The sequence below is a fragment of the Cydia amplana genome, chromosome 16 (genome assembly GCF_948474715.1).
Source record: "Cydia amplana chromosome 16, ilCydAmpl1.1, whole genome shotgun sequence".
In the NCBI taxonomy this organism is placed as follows: domain Eukaryota; kingdom Metazoa; phylum Arthropoda; class Insecta; order Lepidoptera; family Tortricidae; genus Cydia; species Cydia amplana.
This window is the reverse complement of record NC_086084.1, coordinates 3856967-3880433: the sequence shown is the minus strand read 5'-3', so window position 1 is coordinate 3880433 and position 23467 is coordinate 3856967. Positions and strand designations below refer to the sequence as shown.

Genomic DNA, 23467 nt, shown 5'->3' with positions numbered 1-23467 from the left:
CGAATCCAAGCTCTGTTGATTATTTTGTAATATTTGCAATCAGGTTCACTTTACCTCAAGCACTTCTAACGCAAATAATGGAGGTATTAACGCGAAATATGTAGATATCATGAAAGATTTACATTCTTGTCTTCGTATCCACTTCGCTGGACCATACTTTTTGTATGCAAATACAAATTTATCTATACAACCTGATACAATTTACAGGACATCACGGCACATCTCGAGCGCGCGGCTGGCGCGCCGGCGCTCAGCCCTCCACCGAAGTGGCGGCTAACAATTCTGTCAGCAATATCACAGCGCAGCTGGGGGGCACTACGTATCTACACTGCCTTGTGGGACACCTTAGTGAAAGAGGGGTAAGTCAAATCATAATTATTATCTCATCTATATGTACATAATAAGATTTTAGACCAACACTTAAAAGGAGTGATGACATCAAATAAATCATGAGAAAAGAGATGAAAAGAGTTTAGAAGTACGTGCGATTGTTTAAGTCAATCTTAAATCTCGAAAGAAAGACAAATAAGAACCTAACTGAGCGTAACCTAACTATAGGTACGACGGAAAAATTTCATTGAAAATACGGCTAAGCAATAAAGACATGCCTCAGCATTGTATACGGCTTACAGTGAAGATACCCTATCATGGAAGTATTAAAAGTTCCTCGTAAAAGCACATTAAAGTTGCTTGAAGCCGACGTAACAAGTAACAAGCTGATCTGATAACGTGTTCATAGTCCGCTTGACCACAGCGCGCCCTACTTGCGAACTTAATCGAGGCCTGTCGGGGTATTCACCTCACTTTGAAGTTGACTCGTCTCTAGGGTGAGTCGATCTCTGAAATTTGGAGTAAATTCGTATTAAGTTGAAATAGAATACTAGAAGTATTTCATTTGGATCAAGTGTGAGCAACAAAATTTAAGAAATACCTCTTTACACACATCAGACACAAATAGATTGAACACAATGACCGATGCGTTTTCATGAGTAGGTAGATGGATAGTATCTCAAAAAAAATGTTGTCATATCTGGCAAAAAAAATGAAATTGTCATGCAAGTAGCTGTAAAGAAAAATAGTGGAAATTGTGTGGCCCGAGTTCCCATTTTCACGTTTTTATACAATTATTGTCGTTCTTATAGAAAATACGACCATTGTTGTATACCTACATTACATGTAGTTGATAGCATTTGTTGTTTTTTTATGCATCACGCAAAAGACCCATAGAGGGAAAATATTGACTCGTCGTTGTCGTTAATGTAGGATCAAGAGCTCTTTTTTTACATCGGTGGCAAACAAGCATACAGCCCGCCTGGTGGTAAGCAGTCTCCGTATCCTATGGATCCGCACCCTCGTAGAACTCTGGCAACCTTACTAACGATCTTAGACTAGACATTCTTGCCATCAATGCGAACATATATATATTTATATACATACATATATGTGTATGTATACAATATTCAGCATAATATACATATGTCAATCTTACACTGGTCACCTATCGGGGTTCTGGTTGTAGGTTGTAGGTTCTGGTCTAGTATTAGTACTTATGTAGAACAACGTTCTGAATTTGAAACTTCGCCAGCGTAACCACACCAAAACCTAACAAAGGCGAAATACAGCGGAACTTTTGTTATTAAATATTGTAAATGGTTTGATGAATTTATCGCTTCGTAACTATGTTGTAATTGGTTTTGGAATAATTTATTGTAAAACATATAAATACAGGTATCAATCGAGGTGATTTTAGGAAAAAAATTGGCTACTTTGATAGATTTATAACGATCATAAGAGTAGCTTTATTTTTATTTAATCGATACATAAAAGTTCGTCTTTTTAAGACAGATTCTATAAGAGAACATACAGTTCGTTCATGTAACAAGTATGTTTTAACTTTTCTTTAAACATTATCTTTGAACGTGTATATTACACTGTCTGTTTTTTTTTTTGATCAAGAAAAAGCGCTGAGATACACGACTCCCGTGCGGGCGAAATCACCTTGACCTGAACTCACAATTTATCTCATGCGACTCTTGTAGAGTATGTTTAGTTTGTCTTTGACTTTTATGATTTTGTGTCTATGGATTGAACAGTAGAATAAATGATTCTTAGACCAAACTAGATATGGTTGTTGTTTATTTAAAATCCTAATATTACATGGCGCAGTCAAGTATGGCTACAGGATATAATTTACCTTCCAAGTTATCCCTGGTGGGGAATCTAAGTGAAAACTTTAGAAAATTCAAGCAATCATTCAATATATACTTGAATGCCGCGGGTCTTTCCGAAGTGACAGAGGCAAGGAAAATCTCACTTTTGCTAAATCTAATTGGTGAGGAGGCTCTTGCCGTCTACAACACTCTAGATGTAAAGTCGGAAGAGGTGAAAACTCTCGAAGATACATTAAAGGTATTTGAAACATACTGCAACCCCAAAAAGAACATACTTCATTCTAGGTACCTATTTTATAATAGAATTCAGAAAGCAGGAGAATCTTTTGACAATTATTTGACTGACGTAAAACAGTTATGCAATGATTGTGATTTCAAAAATAAAGATGAAATTCTAAGGGACCGTCTTGTATTAGGTTCGAGTGACACGGATTGTCAAAAAAAGATGATAAAGAAAGGAGACCCACCCCTGGACGATGTGGTGTCATCGCTCAGAATATCTGAGATCACGAATGTACATGTTAAAGATATAACTGACAAGAAACCCGATGTTAATGCAGTCACAGTGCCTAAAAGCACCCAGAAGACCTGTTCGAACTGTGGATACCATCATATCTACGGTCAATGTCCGGCGTGTACACTCCGCGATTTCGTCGCTTTGCTACAGGTAGCTAAAAGTACATCCGTTCCACAAAAATTTTGGTGGCTAGCCATAAGCCGCGCGTGGCGCTGTCGCCACCTAGCGGCCATATATATCTGTGCTGATCGTAACAGACGCGTTTTGTTAGAGAGTGAGTCTTCTGTACCTAGTACTATTATTTATTCTGTGCCAGTACCTAAAGTCCGTGCCTCATTCTGAACTAATTGTTGTGTTTCTTTACAGCAAGTGTCCTGGATCAGAAAAAGGGACTGGCACATTCTGAGCTCGGGGAAGTTCACGTACACCAACGACGAGAGGTTCCAGGTAAGTTTTTTTTTATAATTTTGCATTAAATACTAAACTTTTCACTCGAATCGAAAAAACCTGTGAGAACTTCTCCATCTCCTTTAACTACAGCTTGAAAAGAAAACTTTATTAAGCTTTTAGTGAACGTAAAGTGTCTTGCAAGTAGTTCTTGGTGTCCATGACAATGTAACTTACATGCTTTCAAGTACATAAATAATTATTAATTTCTTGTAAGTACATAAATAAGGCGTTCAAAAGTGTATGGCACCGTCAAATGTGTCGGATGGAGACGGTCGCTATGAAATTCCGTTAAAGAAGGAGCCACATTGACTTTCAGGTTTAGAACTGTATTTATCCGTAGTAGATTATTGTCGAGAAAAAAAGTGCAGTCGGCGATAAAAACTTGTATCCAAAAATATGTATTTTCCCAAAAAAAATATTTACCAAAACAAAAAAAGAAATACCTATATTCTTATGTAAGTAATATAAGTATTTATTCCAAGCTGGGACAAACTAACTCGGTGCACTCTGAGACACTGGCAGACACCTTACAAACTAGCAATTACACAACAAGGGTACAAACGCAATTCCAACTCTTTATCACAGATACTGCAGCAAAGTAAATTGCAGCGCGTGATGTTTATTCATAGGACTAAGTGCAACTCAAGAGTGCATTCCTAATGCGAGCGGGCGAGGAGACTCCTTTGGCCAGCCAATGGAACCTGACCTCAAGATGTAAGGCTCGAAGTGTCTCCGAAACTAAATTTTAACCTTAAGCTGTCAAATACTTTATAAAGTATAGTAGTAGTTTTTATGGAGTATGTGGCCGATAGACTAGCAGAGGTTACTACCCCCTAGCCTACCTTGCCTATATAGAGGCTCTACCACTAGAATCAAAATCGTTTTTTTTTCTCCCTCTGTATCGCTCGAATATGCAAGAGCGATAGAGATAGACAGGCAGATAACAAAACGCTACGGCTCGCGTGAATTTACTTTTGGCCCGCGGAGAGAATTTGGGAGAGCCAATATTTTGAAACTGAAATAAAGAACATATAAAATAATAATAATGTGAGCCTATATGCGTCCCACTGCTGGGCACAGGCCTCCTCTCATGCGCGACAGGGCTTGGGCTATAGTCCCCACACAACATAACAAAAAACAAACAAAACACACAACAACAAAGAACATATAAAAATATAAAATAATAATATGAAGCGGCAGAACCGAAAGCGTTCCTGTGACCATTAAGTCAAACAGTTTGGAGATCCTTGTTATGGTACTAACTAGGCATTAGACTCACTCGAATTTGGTTGGCGATTAGAATAACCCAAAACACTACGGTATAGTGCTTTAATTTCATTGTTTAGTAAAAATATATTTCATCATCCTAAATAGTAGAATAGAAAGTCCTATAGTTTGTTTTTTTTAGCATTAGAAAAAAGGTAAACAATCTTGATGTGTCTTTTAATTGAAAAACACGTTTTAAAAATAAGTCACGGCAAATATGTAACAATTATTAATCTAATACGATCATTTATATTCTTCAGCTTTCATAAACAATAGTTACTGATTTTCAAAAAGCGTTTTTCAATTAGAAGACATGTCAAGATCGCTTACCTTCTTTCTATGAAATCCAGGAACATAGGAATTAGGAAGTCTAGGTATCAGCAGTACAAACACTATATGCGATTCATAGGAGGTTTAATTCAAGACTGACAAACTACAACTACCCTATACCTAAGTAACATAATCTAGGTGTACCCACATAGTATATACCAATATACATATATCACACCTCCCTTCTTAATCTCTAAACCTTAAAATAATGTATAAGAAATAATAAAGAATGAATTTATTTTGAGACAGCTTTTTATCGTAAGCAAATCTATATCTAATTGTAAACACCTTATTTTACAAACTATTATCTATGCTCCTCTCACATAAATTTAACCCATAGATATTAATCTATCTCTAGCTTACGGATTCGGTTCGGTAAAGGCCTGAGGTTCAGCGGGGATCGCCGCTGTGGCGGAGGAGACGGGCGTGGGGGAGGCACACAAGCCACATTTGTCTCACTAGTTTCATTACTTGTTACTTCTTCCTTTTGGGAAAGCTGCGAGTTTGCCTCGCCCACTTCCGTCTGCTGGCTGGAGCGTGCGACGTCGTCCCCAGCCCCTGGCGACCGCTCGGTAGTCTCGTTGAGCTCTTCGGGGCAAGGTACAGTCGATAATCTAGATCTCCGTCTGATTTGATCAACATGCCTAAGAACCGATCTACCGCTTCCGCTATCTAAGGTGTATCTCCGCGAACCTTCGGCCCCCAGCACAGTACCTCTAACCCATTTATCGTTACCGGTATAATCGCGAGCCCAAACCGCGTCCCCAGGACGGAAGTGACGTTGCGTACCGCCTGCGTTTTCGACCTGCCGCTGCTGAGCCGCACTAACCCGTTTCTCCAACGCACTCTCGCTGCGAAGCAAATCTAACCGTGAACGTAACGACCTCCGCTGTAAAAGCATGGCCGGACTCTCCCCTGTTGTGCTATGTATGCTATTCCTGTATGCCATGAGATAAGTCTGCAGTGCCGCGTCGACATCGGTACGCTCTCTAATAGCCTTGCTAATCGCACGTTTACATAATTTGACAGCATTTTCCGCGGCCCCGTTCGATGCTGGATGGTATATTGGAGAGAAAGACTGTTTTATGCCATTAGCTGCAAGGAAATGTTTGAATTCATTACTTGTGAACGGCGGACCTTGGTCCGATACTAATTCTCTTGGCAACCCAAAACGCGCGAAAGTTGCTCTTAATTCTTTAATTACTGCCCCTGCGTTCGTCCTAGACATTTCGAATATTTCCAGCCACTTTGAACTCGAATCTATTAGTACTAAGAACGTTTTTCCCTGAAATGGACCCAAAAAGTCTATGTGTAGCCTACTCCAGACGTGGGTTGAGTATGGCCAAGGGCTTGGAGGTGCATGCGCCGGCGCCGGCGCCTCCGCGGCACATGTCTCACACTGCCTACACTGTGCTTCCACATCGGCGTCAATATTGGGCCACCACACGTAACTACGGGCTAAGGCCTTAGTCTTTACTATGCCCATATGACTAATGTGAAGCTGCTTGAGAACTGCTTCCCTCAAAATTGCTGGTACCACCACCCGGTAACCCCACATTAAGCAGCCTCGGTCTACATACATCTCGTTGCGCCTTAATAGGAAAGGTTTGATCTCTTCCTCTTGACACGATGTCGGCCAGCCCGACTGCACATAAGCCAACACCCTACTTAAAGTTACGTCACGTGACGTAGCCGACTTAACTTGCTCGTTAGTTACAGGTAAAAAATCTTCCACAAAATTAAGGTAAGTCACCTCATGATTTTGTTTCTGATCTTGACCTCCTTGCGGCAGCCTCGATAACGCATCAGCACAGTTTTTACTTGAAGGTACGTATTCAATATCGTAATTATATCCTGACAACAAAATCGCCCAGCGCTGCAAACGGGACGCCGCCATCACCGGAATGCCTACTTTATCACCAAAGATGTATGTGAGCGGCTTGTGATCTGTCCTCAATATAAATTTACGACCGTATAAATATTGGTGAAATTTCCGTATACCGTACACTAAGGCTAGCGCTTCCCTATCAATCTGCGCGTACGCACGCTCGGCCGAGGTAAGAGTACGCGACGCGTAAGCCACCGGTCGCTCGCCCTCTGGCGTGAGGTGTGATATAACACAACCTATCCCCACCCCGGATGCGTCTGATGTCAGAACTAACGGCAGAGAACCCGAATAGTGCACCAAAACTTCACTCGAAGTCAACACTTGTTTGACCTTGACGAACGCCTCCTGACAACTCGCGCTCCAAACAAATTTGGTTCCGGCCTTTAACAAATTATACAATGGTGTAAGCAACGTACTAACGTTTTTTATAAACTTCGCGTAATACATTATCATACCCACGAACGCTCGAACCTCCGACACGTTGCTGGGTGCCGGGGTATTCACGATGGCCCTAATCTTATCCGGACACGTGTGGACACCCTCCTTGCTAATGACATGCCCCAAATAATTGATCGATTCTTCAAAGAACGCGCACTTATCTTTTCTGACCCGCAAACCATGTGCCTGCAATCGCTCAAATACTTTATATAAGTTGTCGACGTGGGCTTCCGTATTACTACCCGTAATAATGACGTCATCCAGAAATACGCCCACGTGCGGCAGGTCAGCAAATAATTGTTCTAGATGTCTTTGGAATACGCCGGGGCTAGATGACAGGCCGTACACTAAGCGGTTGTACATAAATAACCCCTTGTGAGTATTTATTACCGTATATTTTCTAGATTCATCGAGCTCAAACTGTGCGTAGGCCTGCGAAAGATCAATCTTGCTGAAACGCTCCCCCCCATGTAAACGTGCCAATAAATCCTCCACCCTAGGTAGCGGATAACGGTCAACCTCTAAAACCCGGTTCAAAGTCATTTTAAAATCAGCGCAGATACGTATGTTACCGTCTTTTTTAACGACCGGCACGATAGGCGTGGCCCAGTCGGAGCGGTCGACGGGGGTGAGCACGCCGTCGCGCACCAGCTGCTCCAGCGCGCGCTCCACCGGCTCGCGCAGCGCGTACGCCAGGGGGCGCGCGCGCAGGAACACAGGCCGGGCATCCGCACGCAGGTGGATGCTGACCTTGCCGCCGGTGAACCGCCCCAGGCCGTCCGCAAACACTTCAGAGAATCTGGAACTGAAAGCACTATAATTAAACTGATTGTTAATTACATTATTTACCTCACAGTATTCCGTCACGGGAATTAAGTCTCTAATTATATTTAATTCATATAACCATTGTCGACCGAGCAACTTACTTTTGCCGTTTCGTATTACAAACAAATCCAAGTGCTTTTCTATACCCCTAAAACGCACTAACGGTCTTATCAGCCCTACCGGCTTAACCCACTCGCCCGTATAGTAACGCAAATATAAATTACATTTAATTAAATCTAACTTGCTAAATACAGCCAAATACATTTTTTCACTTATACATGAAACGGCACTGCCCGTGTCACACTCCATATCCATATCTGTACCTTGTACGTTTAATTTTAACATAATCGGTTTATATGCTAAAGCGGATAATTGATTTAAAGCCACAATAATTACCTCGTCACTGTCTTCACTGCACGCATTTTCCTCATACAAGACGGTGTCGGCAATGGCATGAACATCGTGATGCTCCGTCATATTGGGACACATACGCTTTAAATGCCCCTGTCTATTGCATACCCTGCATACATAACGAGCAAATTGGCATCCCGCCTTGTCGTGTGCCCCGCCGCACGCGCTGCACTGCTGGGCGCCGCGCGCCGGGCCCCTGCCTCGGCCGCCGCCGCCGCTGCTGCCAGCGCGGCCTTCACGGCCCGCGCGAGTTGCCGCCCGGCCCGCTCGCTGTCCCGCCTGGCCTCCCGCCCAGCGCGGTGTCATCGCTTTGCACTCCACTGTGCCTGCTCCACTCGACGGTCCCGCGCGACCCTCCACGAGAGCCGAGTCTTTTTCCGCCGCCTCCATACTAACCGCCAATTTATACGCTTTTGCAAAGTCCAAAGACTCCTCCGTAAATAACCGTTGGCGTATAGTCTCACTCTGTAGCCCACAAACCAGCTGGTCACGCAAACTGTCCTCTAACCAAGTTGTAAATTCACAGTCTTTTGACATTTGCTTTAACACGGCCACATACTCCGAAATAGACTCGTTCGCACTCTGCTTCCTATGCCTGAATTTAAAACGTTCAGCTAAAATACTTGGCTTAGGCTGTAAATGTTTTTCGAGTATAGACGTCACTTCTGCAAACGTTTTGGTAGATGGTTTGATGGGCGTGCATAAATTCACTAAAAGTTCGTAACACTCAGCTCCCATCACCGTAATTAACGTTGGCACATACATTGTTTGATCAATTTTATTCACTAAAAAGTATTGTTCTAAGCGATCTACATACAGCCTCCAATTATCCGTTCCCATTTTAAATTCCGGTATTTTACCGACCGCCATTGTTCGACCCGATGCCGTCGTCTCAGTCATTACAAAAAAATAACTCGCGTTATCAGTTCACTCGCGCACAACTATGCGTAGTTATAATCACACCCGTAACGGAGGTGGGTCCAGATTGTCTCGTCGCCACTATGAAATCCAGGAACATAGGAATTAGGAAGTCTAGGTATCAGCAGTACAAACACTATATGCGATTCATAGGAGGTTTAATTCAAGACTGACAAACTACAACTACCCTATACCTAAGTAACATAATCTAGGTGTACCCACATAGTATATACCAATATACATATATCACACTTTCTAATGCTAAAAAAACGAACTATAGTAATAATTAATGTAACTTATAAAGTTATAACTATAAGAGAACATCTTAAAATAAACTTAGGCCCTAATAGGAATCAAAGAGAGTATTTTTTTCAAATTCGGTAAGGTATATTATCCTCACAAACTTGAACCATCATAACAATTAGGTATCATTAGTAGAATTATACTTTAACTGCAACTGATCTCCGAGTTCTAATTTAATTTGCAACTAGAACGTTAGCGATGCAAAATTACAGCGATACCATCTAAAGCGGATTCCGTGTGTTGCATCATTAGCCCTCTTGTGCCGGCCGGTATTAAAAGGCCGGCCTTTTAATGCCGATCGGCGCAGGAAGCCATTTCTGCTTTAATAATTTGATACGGTTTTTCGTGGATAGAAAGTGAGACGCTTATACGTATTGATTCTTTTGGTCATGAGGAAATGAATAAAATATCGTCTCATAAAGAATCTTGGATTCACTGCCTGATAACACGACTCAAGGTCTTATCAAAATCGGATCAAAACTTTATCAAATTGTTAAAACAGAATCGACCTCGAGGCCTCTATTCTGAAAACGACGAAATGGAGCATAGACTACATAGGCAAATCACTTAAGCTCTTATGAACCAACTAAATAGGTACTTATAACATTTAATACAGGTACTCAAAAGTTTATTTTATAGAATGTTAGACAGTTTATTTGAAGTTATTTCTTCGACCTTACTTTTACAATTTGGAACCTAGAGTATCTACTTTTATAAACGGCAGCAAACAGACTGTTTGAAATAGTACAAGGAAATTTTTATTGGGTGCATACACGCAGATACACGCAGCTGCAAAAGTGCTATGTGAATGTTGTTTAGTCATAAACTTATGCACTTTTACAGCTCACTGAACATCGGGAGGAAAATCGTTTATCATCAAACAAGAAATAGAAAAGGATCCAGAATTGAACCTTGTGGGATGCCCATTTTTTTTTCTTGTTGTCTCATGATCGTGAATCATTTATATTCTCTTTATGAATTTAGACGCCCACGTGCAATTGTACGTATATGTTTTATTTTCACTCTTTTTGGTCCATAGTGCATGGCTTTCTGATCATGGTATCATAATGGACACAGCTGAACGCTTTCGATAAATTACAGAAAGTTCTAAGTGTACCTACCTAGCTCCAAGCGCCTATGCACGTGTAATATCAACGCTCTTCTGTCCGAGCAAACATAAAATAATCTCTCAGCGGAATCAAATGCACTCCAACTGTACTTAACGCTCTCGCTGAACGCTTGAGCGTAAACTAAACGCAGCAGTTATGGAGGCTGGTCAGCCGCGAAATTAACGCTGGTGCTGAATTAGAACCTCGGGGTAATGAGGCGATCTATGCGGAATTTTACCGCGAGCTCAAAGCTCAATCGAACTGAGCGGGAAATATCGGCATAGCGGTAGCAGTTTTCAAAGGGCGCAAGTCATAAGCAATAGCGATTACGTTACGTCCTTTTGCGGTGCGGTGTTCATGATTACTATTGGTATTGAAATAACCGCGTATTCCGATACTAATAGTACCTAATCATGTACCTATAGGTATAATCGACATTTATTTGCATGCATGCTGGTAAACATTACAAGCTGTTTATTTTAAACGCAAGTACATACCTATTCATAGTAATGTCATTTAATTACAATTACCAACACACTTATTTTTACTAACTTTTTCTTATCTCAGTATATTTATAGTATGTTCAACATTATTGATAACAATTACAAGTTGCGATTTTTTTTTATATTGTCAAGTATCTAATGAAATAACCACAAGTCAAAGAACACGTATTTTAACGACGTGCACGTAACGAGCACACACACTCAGCAAAAACCAAATTACAATATTCAAATCCACACATCGCTCCACAGTGAACTGTACCGTTCGACTTTAATCCGCATATAAATTAGCCTAACTAGATGACAACGCCGACAGTGCGACCGCACCTTTACAGCACTGGGGTCTCACCTTTACCCTTGCTTACAGGCCTTAATGAAGGATCGCATTGGAAATTTGGCATTAGCATAACCCATTGTGCTGTAGGTAGTACTAACAGCTCACTTAACTGATCATTGGTAGACTTTATTTCATTGCAATAAGGTTGACAATTGATCAATTAAATATCATCACGGTGGTACATAGTTGGTTCATTAGTGCAACCAAGGGTCATTTCATTTGTTTGCTGAATGAACAGTGAGGTCGTAATAAGAAGGGCAGTAGTAATGGGAGTAGTTTGAATCCCATCAAAAACATAAATGTGAAATGAGAGTCCATTAATAAGAATATTATGCGTCGTTGTTGACTTCGCCTGTAAAAGAATTGAGATCTATATGGGTGCCAAGTTCTAGTTCACTTGGAATGTAGGTAATTAAAGTTAAGGAATTGATTAATATTTTATCGTTGTCTAAGTAAGTACCCGGGCTCATGGACCATATGTGTTTAATGTACGTATTGTGCAAATAAAGTAACATTACCTAGCTTAATAGCTAGGAATTGTTACTTTATTTGCACAATACGTGCATTCCAAATGGTGAATGGTGGTAATCCAAATGGTGATTTTTTTAATCGTCTGTTAAATCAAACCAGCCTTAATAATTGTTTGTCTCTAGCCGTCCTCTTGACATGTATGTTTGTTAGAAAAATTAAGTAGTAATATTAATAGGTTAGACTCCCGACTTTTATTAACATAAGCTTCGATCTTATGATAAGCCTAACTAACTATTATGGCTCAGCGACCCAAAGAGGATCTTGGCCTCCGAAACGAGAGCACACCACTTTTCCCGATCCTGCGCCGTTTCCTGCCAATTATCGGCTTGAAGCTGACGCAGATCCGCTTCCACTCTGTCTCCCCAGCGGTATCTGGGCCGACCTACCGGGCTGCCACCAGTCGGTCTTCCCAGGTACGCCCTCTTGGCAGCCCGGTCCTCTCCCATTCTCAATAGGTGACCGAACCAGCGAAGTCTGTGGGATATAATTTAAAAAAATACACCCCGTAAAGCGAAAGCATATAAACTGTTTCACAAACATTCCCTACCGATCTTGACCCTATTATTCCTCATTGACCCTATGTAACCTCAACATTACGTTACGGAATTATGTTTTGGGGCAATTGTACTGATCGTGAGATGATTTTTAAAAGTCAGAAACAATGTATTCGCGCCGTATGTGGTATTCCGCCAACTGACTCTTGTAAAGAACATTTCATTGAACTACGTGTACTGACTCTTCCTTGCCTATATATATATGAAATTACATGTTATGTTAAGCAAAATAAAAATCTGTTCCAAAGCTTTAATAGTGAACGTCAACAAGGGAAGATTAGCAATACCATCTCATTCAACACGGCATTATTATCAAAAAGTGTTTTTGGAATGGCATCAAGGATTTTTAATATTTTACCAAATAGCATTTTAAATGAAGACAACATAATACTCTTTAAGAGACGTCTGTTTGCATTTTTATCAAACAAAGCGTATTACACCATTGACGAATATAAAAGAGACAATAATATAATTTAATTTAATGCAATAATTATTTAATGTTTAGAATAAGGTAAGATTTATGCATGCAGTTCATTGTTAAACTTTCCAAGCAATTAAATTTGTATACCTAATGCTGGTAAGACATAGTGATACTAAGTAATTAATTGTAACACCTATGTACCTATGTTTAACAAATAAAAATATTGATTGATTGATTGATCAAAACGTCATAAATCAAACCAAAAATCCGTCCTTATACGTCCTGTTGAAAACAAAATGTAATGGCCAGAAGGTTGTTTAGTAAAATTTTGATCCCACTTAAACGGAGTTATGGTCTCGATCCTTGGTTATTCACAAATCTTACTATTTTTCCAAAAACTGGTGTAACTCGGACCTCCAACATAGAACAGTAAGTACTTTAAAATGATTGAAATAGTCCCGCAATAAATGAATATATTTTCACAAGTAAATACGGTGCTATTTTACCGCCCTAATGCAGTAACTAGTACAATGTATACGTGCCTACGAGGGGTGTTCAAAATATTCTCGGTATGAGAATGAAAACAAACAAGTACGAAAAGTTTGATATTTTTATTTTTCAATATACTCCCCCCCTATGTTCATACACTTAAAAGATCGATCAATTATTTTTTTTAATCCCTCGTAAAAATATTTTTTATCTTTCGTGTAAAAATGCTCCTCCACTGCCGCCTTCAATGCTTCATCGTCAGAAAATTTATTTCCACGCAGATCCTTTTTAAGATTGGGGAGCAAAAAGAAGTCGCTGGGGGCTAAGTCCGGACTATACGGTGGGTGAGTAACAGTTTTAAACCCACATTCAACAATAGCTGCCTTGGCAATATGAGCAGTATGGACGGGGGCGTTGTCATGCAGAAGCAGAATACCTTTGGTTAACTTTCCTCGCCTCTTTTCTTTAATTACATCCTTTAATTGACGTAGAATGTCAGCGTAGTACTGTCCTGTGATATTTACACCTTTTTCTTTATAATCGATTAGTAATACTCCTTCACAATCCCAAAATATCGTGGCCATGACCTTGCCAGCTGAAGGGATGACCTTGAACTTCTTGGGATGAGCTGAACCCTTAATGTGCCACTGCATGGACTCTTGTTTACTCTCTGGGTCATAATGATGAACCCAGGTTTCATCTCCAGTAACTATTCTTTGCAGCACCTCATCAGGATTTTCACCGCACAGGTCAATAAAATCGGAACAACAAGCTACACGCATGTCTTTTTGAAGCCGAGTCAGCATTCGCGGAACCCATCTTGCACTTACTTTTGACATATTAAGATGGTCATGTATAATATCATGTACGGTACCAATAGAGAGATTGGTTACTTGTGCTATAGATTTTACCTTCACTCGACCATCTTCCAATATAAGTTTTTCCACTTTATCAATATTTTCTTGTGAAGTAGCTACTACAGGCCGGCCAGGTCTAGGGTCATCTTCAATACTCTCCCTTCCGCGTTTAAACTCGCTTGACCACTTTTGAATGGTAGATAAAGAAGGAGCAGACTCACGGTAAACACAATCCATTTCCTCTTTTATGGTTTTTTGATTTTTACCCTGTTTTGTCAAGAATTTTATCACGCATCGATGTTCTAATTTAGTTAACATTGTCAATTCGCACAGGATGTTCATGTTTGTTCAGCAATTGCAGAAAAACAAAAGACTATCTCGGTTCGAATTATACTTTTTTTTAATGTCAATGAATAAACCTTAGCGGCCAGTAACGAAAGAAATTTTAGAAGAGGTCGTAAGATATCAAAACCGAGAATATTTTGAACGCCCCTCGTATGTCGAAAATAGAGCCACATTGTAACATGCCAGAATCTATCTATCATGTTATCATTATATGTAAACATAGTATTATTCTATTTTTAAATCGGCTAAATTTAATTCTTGTTTCTCACGGTAATTGGAGCAGCTATTTTTCGTCTCATATCTTAAATAAGCCGAAGTGACTGAAATTCTAGATAAAGTTTTGAAGGGCCTGGTGATTTATAGTAAACCAATTTATTAAGATACTTGTTTATAAAATAATTTGAACTTTATTTCAATGTCATAAAGCTTTTGCATTATAAAACATTGCCTAAAAATTAGATTAGTTCTCTTAGCTCAAGTACTAGGTTCAAATTTCGACTAACACTTCGCACGTCATCATAAAAATGAATGAGATATGTTTGTTTTGGTTAAAATATTCTATGCAAAACTGAACCATATTATAAAGAATTAAGAAAGGGCGGAGCTCTACAATAAATGGCTCATATAGAAAAACAAAGACGATTAGAATAGAACGGCCATATGCGGGTCGGGCTTGCGTTCCGGGGTTCCGTACATTGCGCGGTTTTTGGCAATCTATTTCTTATATTAAACGTGAGTGAAATATCTAAGCTAAAATTATAAAAAAAGGAATATATTTAAGATTCTTGCAGTGAGCTCTTTTGTTTGATGTGCGGCGCGATATAGTTTGAAAAACTTTATTTTTAAATTTTCTCATTTATTCCCCAAGAACGGCATCCATATTTAAAATTAATTTGTTTACAATACATGTCCTACTTTGAGTCACAAACTTACATATGTAGTGTGCTAAATTTGAACATAAATAATCCAGTAATTTCGGAGAAAGTAGATTGTGACAGACAGATAGACGGACGTACGGGTGGTTCTATGGGGTTTCCGTTTTTGCCTTACTCAGTACGGAACTCTAAAACAAAGTGAGGTGTCAACCCACAGCCGTCAAAATAATATTTTAAACCACACCCATTAAGTAGGTCAAGTTGGACCTTATTTTAATTAGTAAATAAGGTTTAATTTGTATGCGATTATGAAGTTCAGCATTAGTTTGAGGTATACCAATGAGGGCAAAGGAACTGGGAATAGCGGGGAAGAGTCATGGCATGGTAGGGATGTTTATAAGGAATTGCACAAGCATTTTCTTGGCCTTCAGCAGTCCGTTGGAACTGGTTCAATAGTGTAGGTGGTTAGGTTAATCTAGGTTACCTATGTTGTGTCCTGGCCTGGACTTTGCTAGAATCTTATGATCCTGGTAGAGTTTGGGTTGGAGCATAATATAACGTAACTTGTTGTGGGGTTTTATTTTATAGTTTTAGAAAAGTTCATTTAATTTGTGTTAATTCGAGGGTTTTTTAGTGTTTATTGGTTTGTGGATTAGACAAGCGCTGGTATTTAAATTGTACTAAGTGAAGTCTAATCTATTGATCAATAGACTTAATAAGATTGTAAAGTTTGTGTTGTTCATAGTGCTATACATAGTGAATTTAAATTATTTTATTTGTTTATTGATTTGTGCTCAGACAAGCGCTAATGTATGTGAATATATTGGTGAAGTTTAGGTTACAAATCAATAGTGTTAAAGGTTTTAAAGTCTTGTTTAGTTTTCAGTGCAATTTATTAATTTGTGATTTAATTGTATTTAATATATTTAGTGTTTTGACTTGGATTATTTTAGTGATATTTGACACTGGAATGATCTTGGTTAGAGGACTCTATATATTAATTTAAAGTTAGTTTTGCGATTTATTTCTTAGCTATCTTATATAAATTATGGGGTAGATAGAACAAGTTCCAATTCAGTGCAGTGCTGGGTGGTTAGAGAGATAGGGCGGGTAACCAAACGGTGTCAACTACAGCCCTAGTTCACTAATTGCGGATTTTTGATAAATACCAGGTGGGCTGGCAGTTCCTGCGTTTATTAAGACAGGTTTTACCCCTGGAATCTGGACGATTTGGGTTGTCAACTAGACTTCTTAAAAAAGCCAGGTTCTAGTCCAAATATCCCGTATCTATATATTTATATATTCACTTTTATATTACCCTTTTCCGGCTATATATCCGCTGTCCCAACCCCCTGTGTGGATATATTGGCTAGCACACGAGGAATAGGATCTAGACTAAATCGAGCTTCCTCACTCGTCTTAGTTAGCTGTAGACTAGAGATTACTCATTGCACATCGAGTAATTACGCGAGTAAATTAAATGTGTATCCCGGGATACTAGTTTGCAAATATATCGGTAGAGTAGTTGGTTAGTTTAGCTGTTAGGGCTAGGTTTTATATTTGTTTGGCTTAGGGAATGTAGGATTAATCTAGGTTGATAATTTTAATTTAACAAAGCCATTAGATATTCACAGTAGGTAGCTAGGTTCCCCTTCGATACATTTGATATGGCTATTTTTATTGTATATTATGATTATAACTATGGATTTATGGGTTAATTTCAAAAAAACTATAGCTAGGATGTAGTGTGGGGTTAGGGATTGTTAGGATTTTATTACATATACTTATTTATGACTTATTGACAAACTTGACATATCTACTTATGACTTTAAATATATTTTGGTCCTTTGCAACGCTACTGGTAGAAATATATTGTGGGAAAAACTAAAGTTAATAACCACAATATACTGTAGTATTGTAGAGTCACTTTGCTTATGAAAGAAATATTTATTTTGCCTGTCCCTTGGCAGTCTGTATGCCGATTTCATTCTGTTTTCTACAGATCTGTAATTTTCACACTTGGCCTTAAAAATACAAGGTCATATTATTATTGAAATATATCAATGAGTGGTTTGTCTGGGCTAGGTTGAGGCAGATGCAAGACCGTAGTTTATTTTGGTCCGAAAGTGTGATTCAGAATGACTACAACATCGGTCTGGATAATATCATTTCATTGTATACTAAAATATGTTTACTACAAAATTACAGTATTCTGGGGATTTAGAGTGGATCAAATACAGCTGCTCTACTACCAGTATTTTGTTATGTTAAATTGTCCCTTTGATGTCCTCTCAATGTTGACGAAAAATGTCACAAAATAATGACTTGGTCAAATGGTGAAGTAGGCCAGTCATTATAAAAGATGTCCCTTCTGGACCACAAAATATTTCCTTCCGAACTGGGGCGGGGATTCTGACCTGCAACTGGATGATGATCACGGGTGTCGCGGAGGCGGAGCGACATCTATACCCCAAAAACAAAATGTTTGTAATTGTGACATTTATTAGAATTCATTCTGACATTGACCAACTGACTTACATTCAACAGACTTTACTTACTTTGACATACTTTACTGACAAATTAACTATGACTTACATTCAACAGACTTTACTTACTTTGACATATTTTACTGACAATTAACAATGACATTTTACAGACTTACTTAATTACGACATTTTACTATTGACATATTGATTACTTCTGATTACAGACATAGTCTAAGTCAAACATTACTATGACTTGCAATGATCTTTCTTATATCTCGGACATGTTTTACTTTGATATAGTTCACGGGTTAATAATTATTTGACATTATTAGGATTCATAACTCTTTCCTTATATGCGAAAAGGATTTCGGTTACTATTAGCGGTTACGACGAAGGGTACTACATAAACACTAGACGATCATTTGGCCAATTTACTGATCCAATTCAAGATATTAACTTATTTAATTAGCTTTTTAGGTTATTTACATTACTTTTATATTTATTAATAAAGGTATTTACGGATTGCGGTATTTTAAAGGTTTTTTAGAATTTTAGATTTTCTTATTGGAATTTTTAGTATTTTAGGCTAGTCTAGGTCTATCTAGGTAGGGTAAAGTAGGATTAGTTGAGTAGAGAGGTGGGAGAGTGTTACAACATGTACTGTTAAGCGTTGTACAATAGACGTGCGAAAAGGTGAACTGCAACTCGTGTCGATTTAAAACACTCCCTTCAGTCGCGTTTCAATTTATCGCAACTTGTTTCGTAATGTACTTACTATTGTTGTTGAGTTACATAAATACTACACTATACTATACTATAATACCTACCTACTACTAAATTGCTTTTCTCGTATATTGTGGATGTGCAAAATCGATGTTGCTGCCTTAATTTTGACATTTGCGGCAGCAATGTAGTCGACAGTAATAGCGCGCTGCAATACTGCAGCAGTAATGCAGGTGCAGTCTGAAACCAAACGTCACCTTAATACGTAAAACTTTAAATAAATGTATGATTTAACAAATTGTAACGGTTTCTGAACTGGTTTTGATCTTAATGATCGGCTTGGTGATTGGCGCGCATCTCACGCACGACTTTCACCTCATTTCGCATGCACCAATCAACATGAGCGATCATCAAGGACGAATCAAATAATATCGAAATCGTAACAAAATATTACATCAGAATAGCGCTCCAGGATCATTTCATAATGGTGTCAACGTGTGATAAGACAATGTTTTTTGAATAAAAAGCCTTCTAGCGTGATCCGTTATATTGCATATGCTTCAAGTTCGAGCCACTTTGAAACTGTTGGGGCCTACGGAAGGTTAAACTTGGGTAAAGGTTGAATAAGAATATTGGGAGCTATTGCGCATAATAACAACACTTGTTTATTGATTTGGGGTTGTTTTGGAAACTTTAAAGGTTGTTTACGTTCGATTTGCCAGACACTTTGTATAATTTAAGTTTTGTAAGTTTTTAATGAATCTGTTTTGTATAATTTTAACCCACAATAGACTCTTTGTTTGTATGTACCTGATGCCTACTTATGTTTATTTCTTTTATACGCCATCATACAACATACACTTTAAGAAATACATCTTCCTGGACTGACTTCTTTTACTTACGTACTTCTTCTTCATCAACGCCATCTAGCCGAGCATAGGCCAAAGGTGTGTGCGCCATCTATACTAGAATTACTTTTTCTTGATTTCCGATGCACGTTTTTTCCTTAGACTTTATTCATTTATACGGAGTTACATAATGTCTTTGGTATTTAGGTACACACAGCAAATAGCGGGCCCAGAAGGATAGGTTAGCTACAGTGCTTTTTTTTTACTTTCACTAAAACAGGAGAAAAGTTGACGACCCCTTTTCCGTACAAACGTAGGCCCCATTTTCCTATATGAAAATTAACCTTACACGAAATATTTTAACACAGTTTGAGACAATACAATACTTTTATTGCACAACTCACATACTCGTAGTTTACAATAAATGTACAGTAACATAAACAAAGACAACATGTGTTTGATATCGCCATTAGGGTCCTAGCTAAATTGGTTGTTCCATACTTACGCTGTGGCATGTCCAATTTAGCTAGAACCCTAAATGGCGTAACAATCACGAAGCGTGACCGTACATTAATCATATACTTAATTTAAAATCAAATACTTAAAAAAAAAAAAAAATGCCCCTTTGTTCGACCTTTTCGATTTATTATTTAGCGTAAAATAATTCGCACATATTTTGGGGATTTTGGGGATTGTTAATCAAAAAGTTAACTTCGTTAATCGTTAGTCCGTTAAATAAAAAGTTATCTTCGTTAAACGTTAAAACGATACTTTTCAAAAGTTTTAACGGAAGTTAAAGTTAATCGTTAATCGTTAACTCGAAATCGTAAATATACGCAATAGGAAATAAAACTAGTAGAAATAATCATATCGTCGTGTCGTGTGACCGCTCGGTCTCAAATAATAAGTAAGTTATTTAATTACACAAACGGGTCTACCGCGATATAATTTAATTGTTGTTGTTGCCAGTGTACGGATACTGTTGCGTGTCGTGCCGTGGACAATAAACATTAAACTATGACGGGTAGCTGCAATTTCTTTGTCTACCCCGAACATTTTTATTGACTAATTTCGGGTAGTTTACTGGTGTTTTATTAATATCCCCGTTGACATTTGTTGGGACCTCAGTCTTTCCGTGACCACAGCTGGTGCAACTCAGCTGAAACGCGGCCTTGGTTTGAGTAGGTACTTAGGTATTAACGATTAACGGACTTAAGGAAAGTTAACGGAAGTTAACAAGTCCGTTACAGGTTTTTAAAGTTAACTTAAAAGTTAATCCGTTACTCGAAAACTTAACTTCGTTAATTAACGATTAACGGATTAACGGACTTCCGCCCAGCTATGTTTTTAGGGAAACATCAAAAACTAAGAGAAAAATGGGGACTACGTTTGAACGAAGGAGCGGTCGTCCACTTTCCTTTTAATGTCATTTAAACCACTCTAAAGCCAGCGGGTAGAAAATAGTGGAGAGTAAAACTAATTAAGCAATTAGGTTGTGCCGGCGGCTCGCTAATATTCTTTTCTTTGCCCCACTTAGCCATAGCCTAATGGGATAGACACACCAAACCATAGAAGGTAGGATCCTATAGAAGTGGTATACGCGTGCCTCCGTGAGGGACAAAACATACGCAATGCGACACTATGATTGGTCGAATTTATTTGTTGCCCACCATAATACATACTAAATTTACGGTGGGGAATAAAAAAAATGTGAGACTGTGACAAGGACAAACAATAATAGCGCTTCCTCTGCTACTCCTACTGAAAGATACGTAAGACTATCCCGTTCTGTCAGTTACCCCCACCCACCACTCATGCCCAATCCAGTTTAATACTAGATTCATGCACCAAACTAAGGCCGAGGGGAGTGAGTTGTTAATGTTATTGCCTGACACCATGCCTGTCACGTTCTAACAAGTATGTAAGTGCGAAAGTGACGCATGTCCGAACCGTAGTCCTCATTTTCCTGTCGACCCTCGCTGGGTACTCAGTACGCATTCCTCCAACCTTTTCCGCATATTCCGAAAATAATGTAGGTACCTACTTAAAACTTATGCCTTACGGTACTAAGTGAAAATCCTTTGAAACTTTGGATACATAACTGCTCTTCAATACGAAGCATAATATGCACAATGCTCTGCTGGTCAGCGATTCATTTTTTTTATTTGATAAAATACGTAACACTGGATTTTCACAAATAAAAAAAAATTAAAAAAAATTAAATATAGTCAGTGCCCCGCAAAACTCAACAATGAGTTTGACTGTGGGGTATCAGTCTGTAATTATGTAACTTAAAATAATTATAGTAGGTAATTAATTACTACAATATACCTAACTATTATGGTAATGTTTTTTTAACATAGATTTAAATTTAGACTTGTTATTTTCACCTCGTATGGCTTTATTAATCAATCTGCAACACTACAATGTTGCCTTAGCCTCTTAAAACGGGGCAGCATAGACAATTTCGACGAATTATCTGGTATTATAAGTTACTTGGCTGTCCTTATCAGCTGTTGAAAGCGCAAATCAGTTCAGTGGCTCAACGTAATGTCTTTCCAGTTGTTGGTCGATTTCCTTAGCTTTGCTCTTAACGACCAGCCGACCGCTGTGCGATGACGGTGATGATTCTAAAGTACCGTTTGGATTGTCAGATAAAAATTATCTTTCTGACATTTCCTGCAGTAATGCAGCTCACAGCATGACTCCCAGCAGTATTGCAGCGCGACATTCAGCCGAAATTATTGTCGACTGCGTTGCCACAGATATCAAAATTTATGTCGCCACCCGGAATTTTGACATTTGCGGCAGCAATACAGTCGACAGCAATGTCGCGTCGCAATGTAAATGTCGTTCCGCTGATGCAGGCTGAATGCGAACGGTACCTTTGGGCTATACTTAAATTAGAGTTAAAGTTTTAAACGGTTTCTACGCGGACAAAGTCGCGTTGAATAGCTAGTACCTAACGAATTAACATACATCTTGGGCCGGTGAGTATATACCTTATCGACAATCTAAACACGAAATGCCTGCCACAGGCCTCGAATGTGCTTGCGCTTAAAATTGAATTGTGCAAAAGGGAAGCCATCTCGTATGTGAACATTTCATGAGTGCGAAAGAGGCAGAATGAAAATATATGACCGCATGAGCGGCCGCTTGAATGTAACAAATTATAAGGTTAGCGGACTTGAAAATACGTTTTAACAGCGCCATCTATCTGACCCTTTTTATACTTTATCGAACTCTAGATGGCTTATCGATAACCGATATTACACGCATCCAATAAGAGTACCGAGTTCCATAGGCAGGCCATAGGTGGCGCTGTAATCATTGATTTGTAATTTTAGGCTAGCGAAGAGAGATTTTAGGCTATTGATGTAAGAATTTACTTTCCCAATATACTTCATAGATAGCACACGCTTGTTTCTCTCCGACTCCCCAAATAACCTCCGACCTCCGCCCACATGTAATCAATACAAAAATCTATATTCAGGAGATACGGTGGGTGATTAGATTATAGCTTATAACAGCGGTCGGCAACCTTTTAGCAGCCAAGGGCCACATAGTAGGAAATGAAGTTGACGCGGGCCGCACTTTATTAATATTTATGACTAGACTAGACATTGTCGTTTGTCAATATTACATACAAAATAGCCAGGGAGGGACGCGGGCCGCAAGTGACAGGTTCACGGGCCGCATGCGGCCCGCGGGCCGCGGGTTGCCGACCGCTGACTTATAATATACCGTAACAAATACGAACAATTTACGTAATCACATTTTCATCGCACATTTGATATTTGACAGCCAATCTTGTCCATTCCAGACGTTTGATACATACATACGTTTACTACTAACATAAAAGTAAAGGAAAAAAA

The 23467-nt window shown here is 39.0% G+C and overlaps 2 protein-coding genes across 2 annotated transcripts in view; one reads left to right on the top strand and one right to left on the bottom strand.

Annotated features, from left to right (window-relative positions):
- LOC134655401 (hemicentin-1) overlaps positions 1-23467 on the top strand; it is a 365685-nt gene that overhangs the window by 310308 nt on the left and 31910 nt on the right. Inside the window, exons 4-5 of the mRNA XM_063510862.1 lie at positions 208-359; positions 3055-3135. Coding sequence (XP_063366932.1) covers positions 208-359; positions 3055-3135 — 233 coding nt within the window. The remainder of the gene's footprint in view (positions 1-207; positions 360-3054; positions 3136-23467) is intronic.
- LOC134655368 (uncharacterized protein K02A2.6-like) lies at positions 5046-8486 on the bottom strand. The gene is made up of 2 exons (XM_063510819.1): positions 8282-8486; positions 5046-7865 (listed from the first exon to the last, which is right to left on the bottom strand). Exons 1-2 carry the CDS (start codon positions 8344-8346, stop codon positions 5078-5080), a joined length of 2853 nt encoding a protein of 950 aa, XP_063366889.1. The 5' UTR covers positions 8347-8486; the 3' UTR covers positions 5046-5077.

Bases quoted from the DNA above. Each gene is read 5' to 3' on its own strand.
- LOC134655368 (XM_063510819.1), bottom strand. From the start codon at position 8,346: ATGTTCATGCCATTGCCGACACCGTCTTGTATGAGGAAAATGCGTGCA. The intron at 7,866-8,281 runs GTAATTATTGTG...TAGTGCTTTCAG, and splicing joins GCAGTGAAGACAGTGACGAG to TTCCAGATTCTCTGAAGTGT.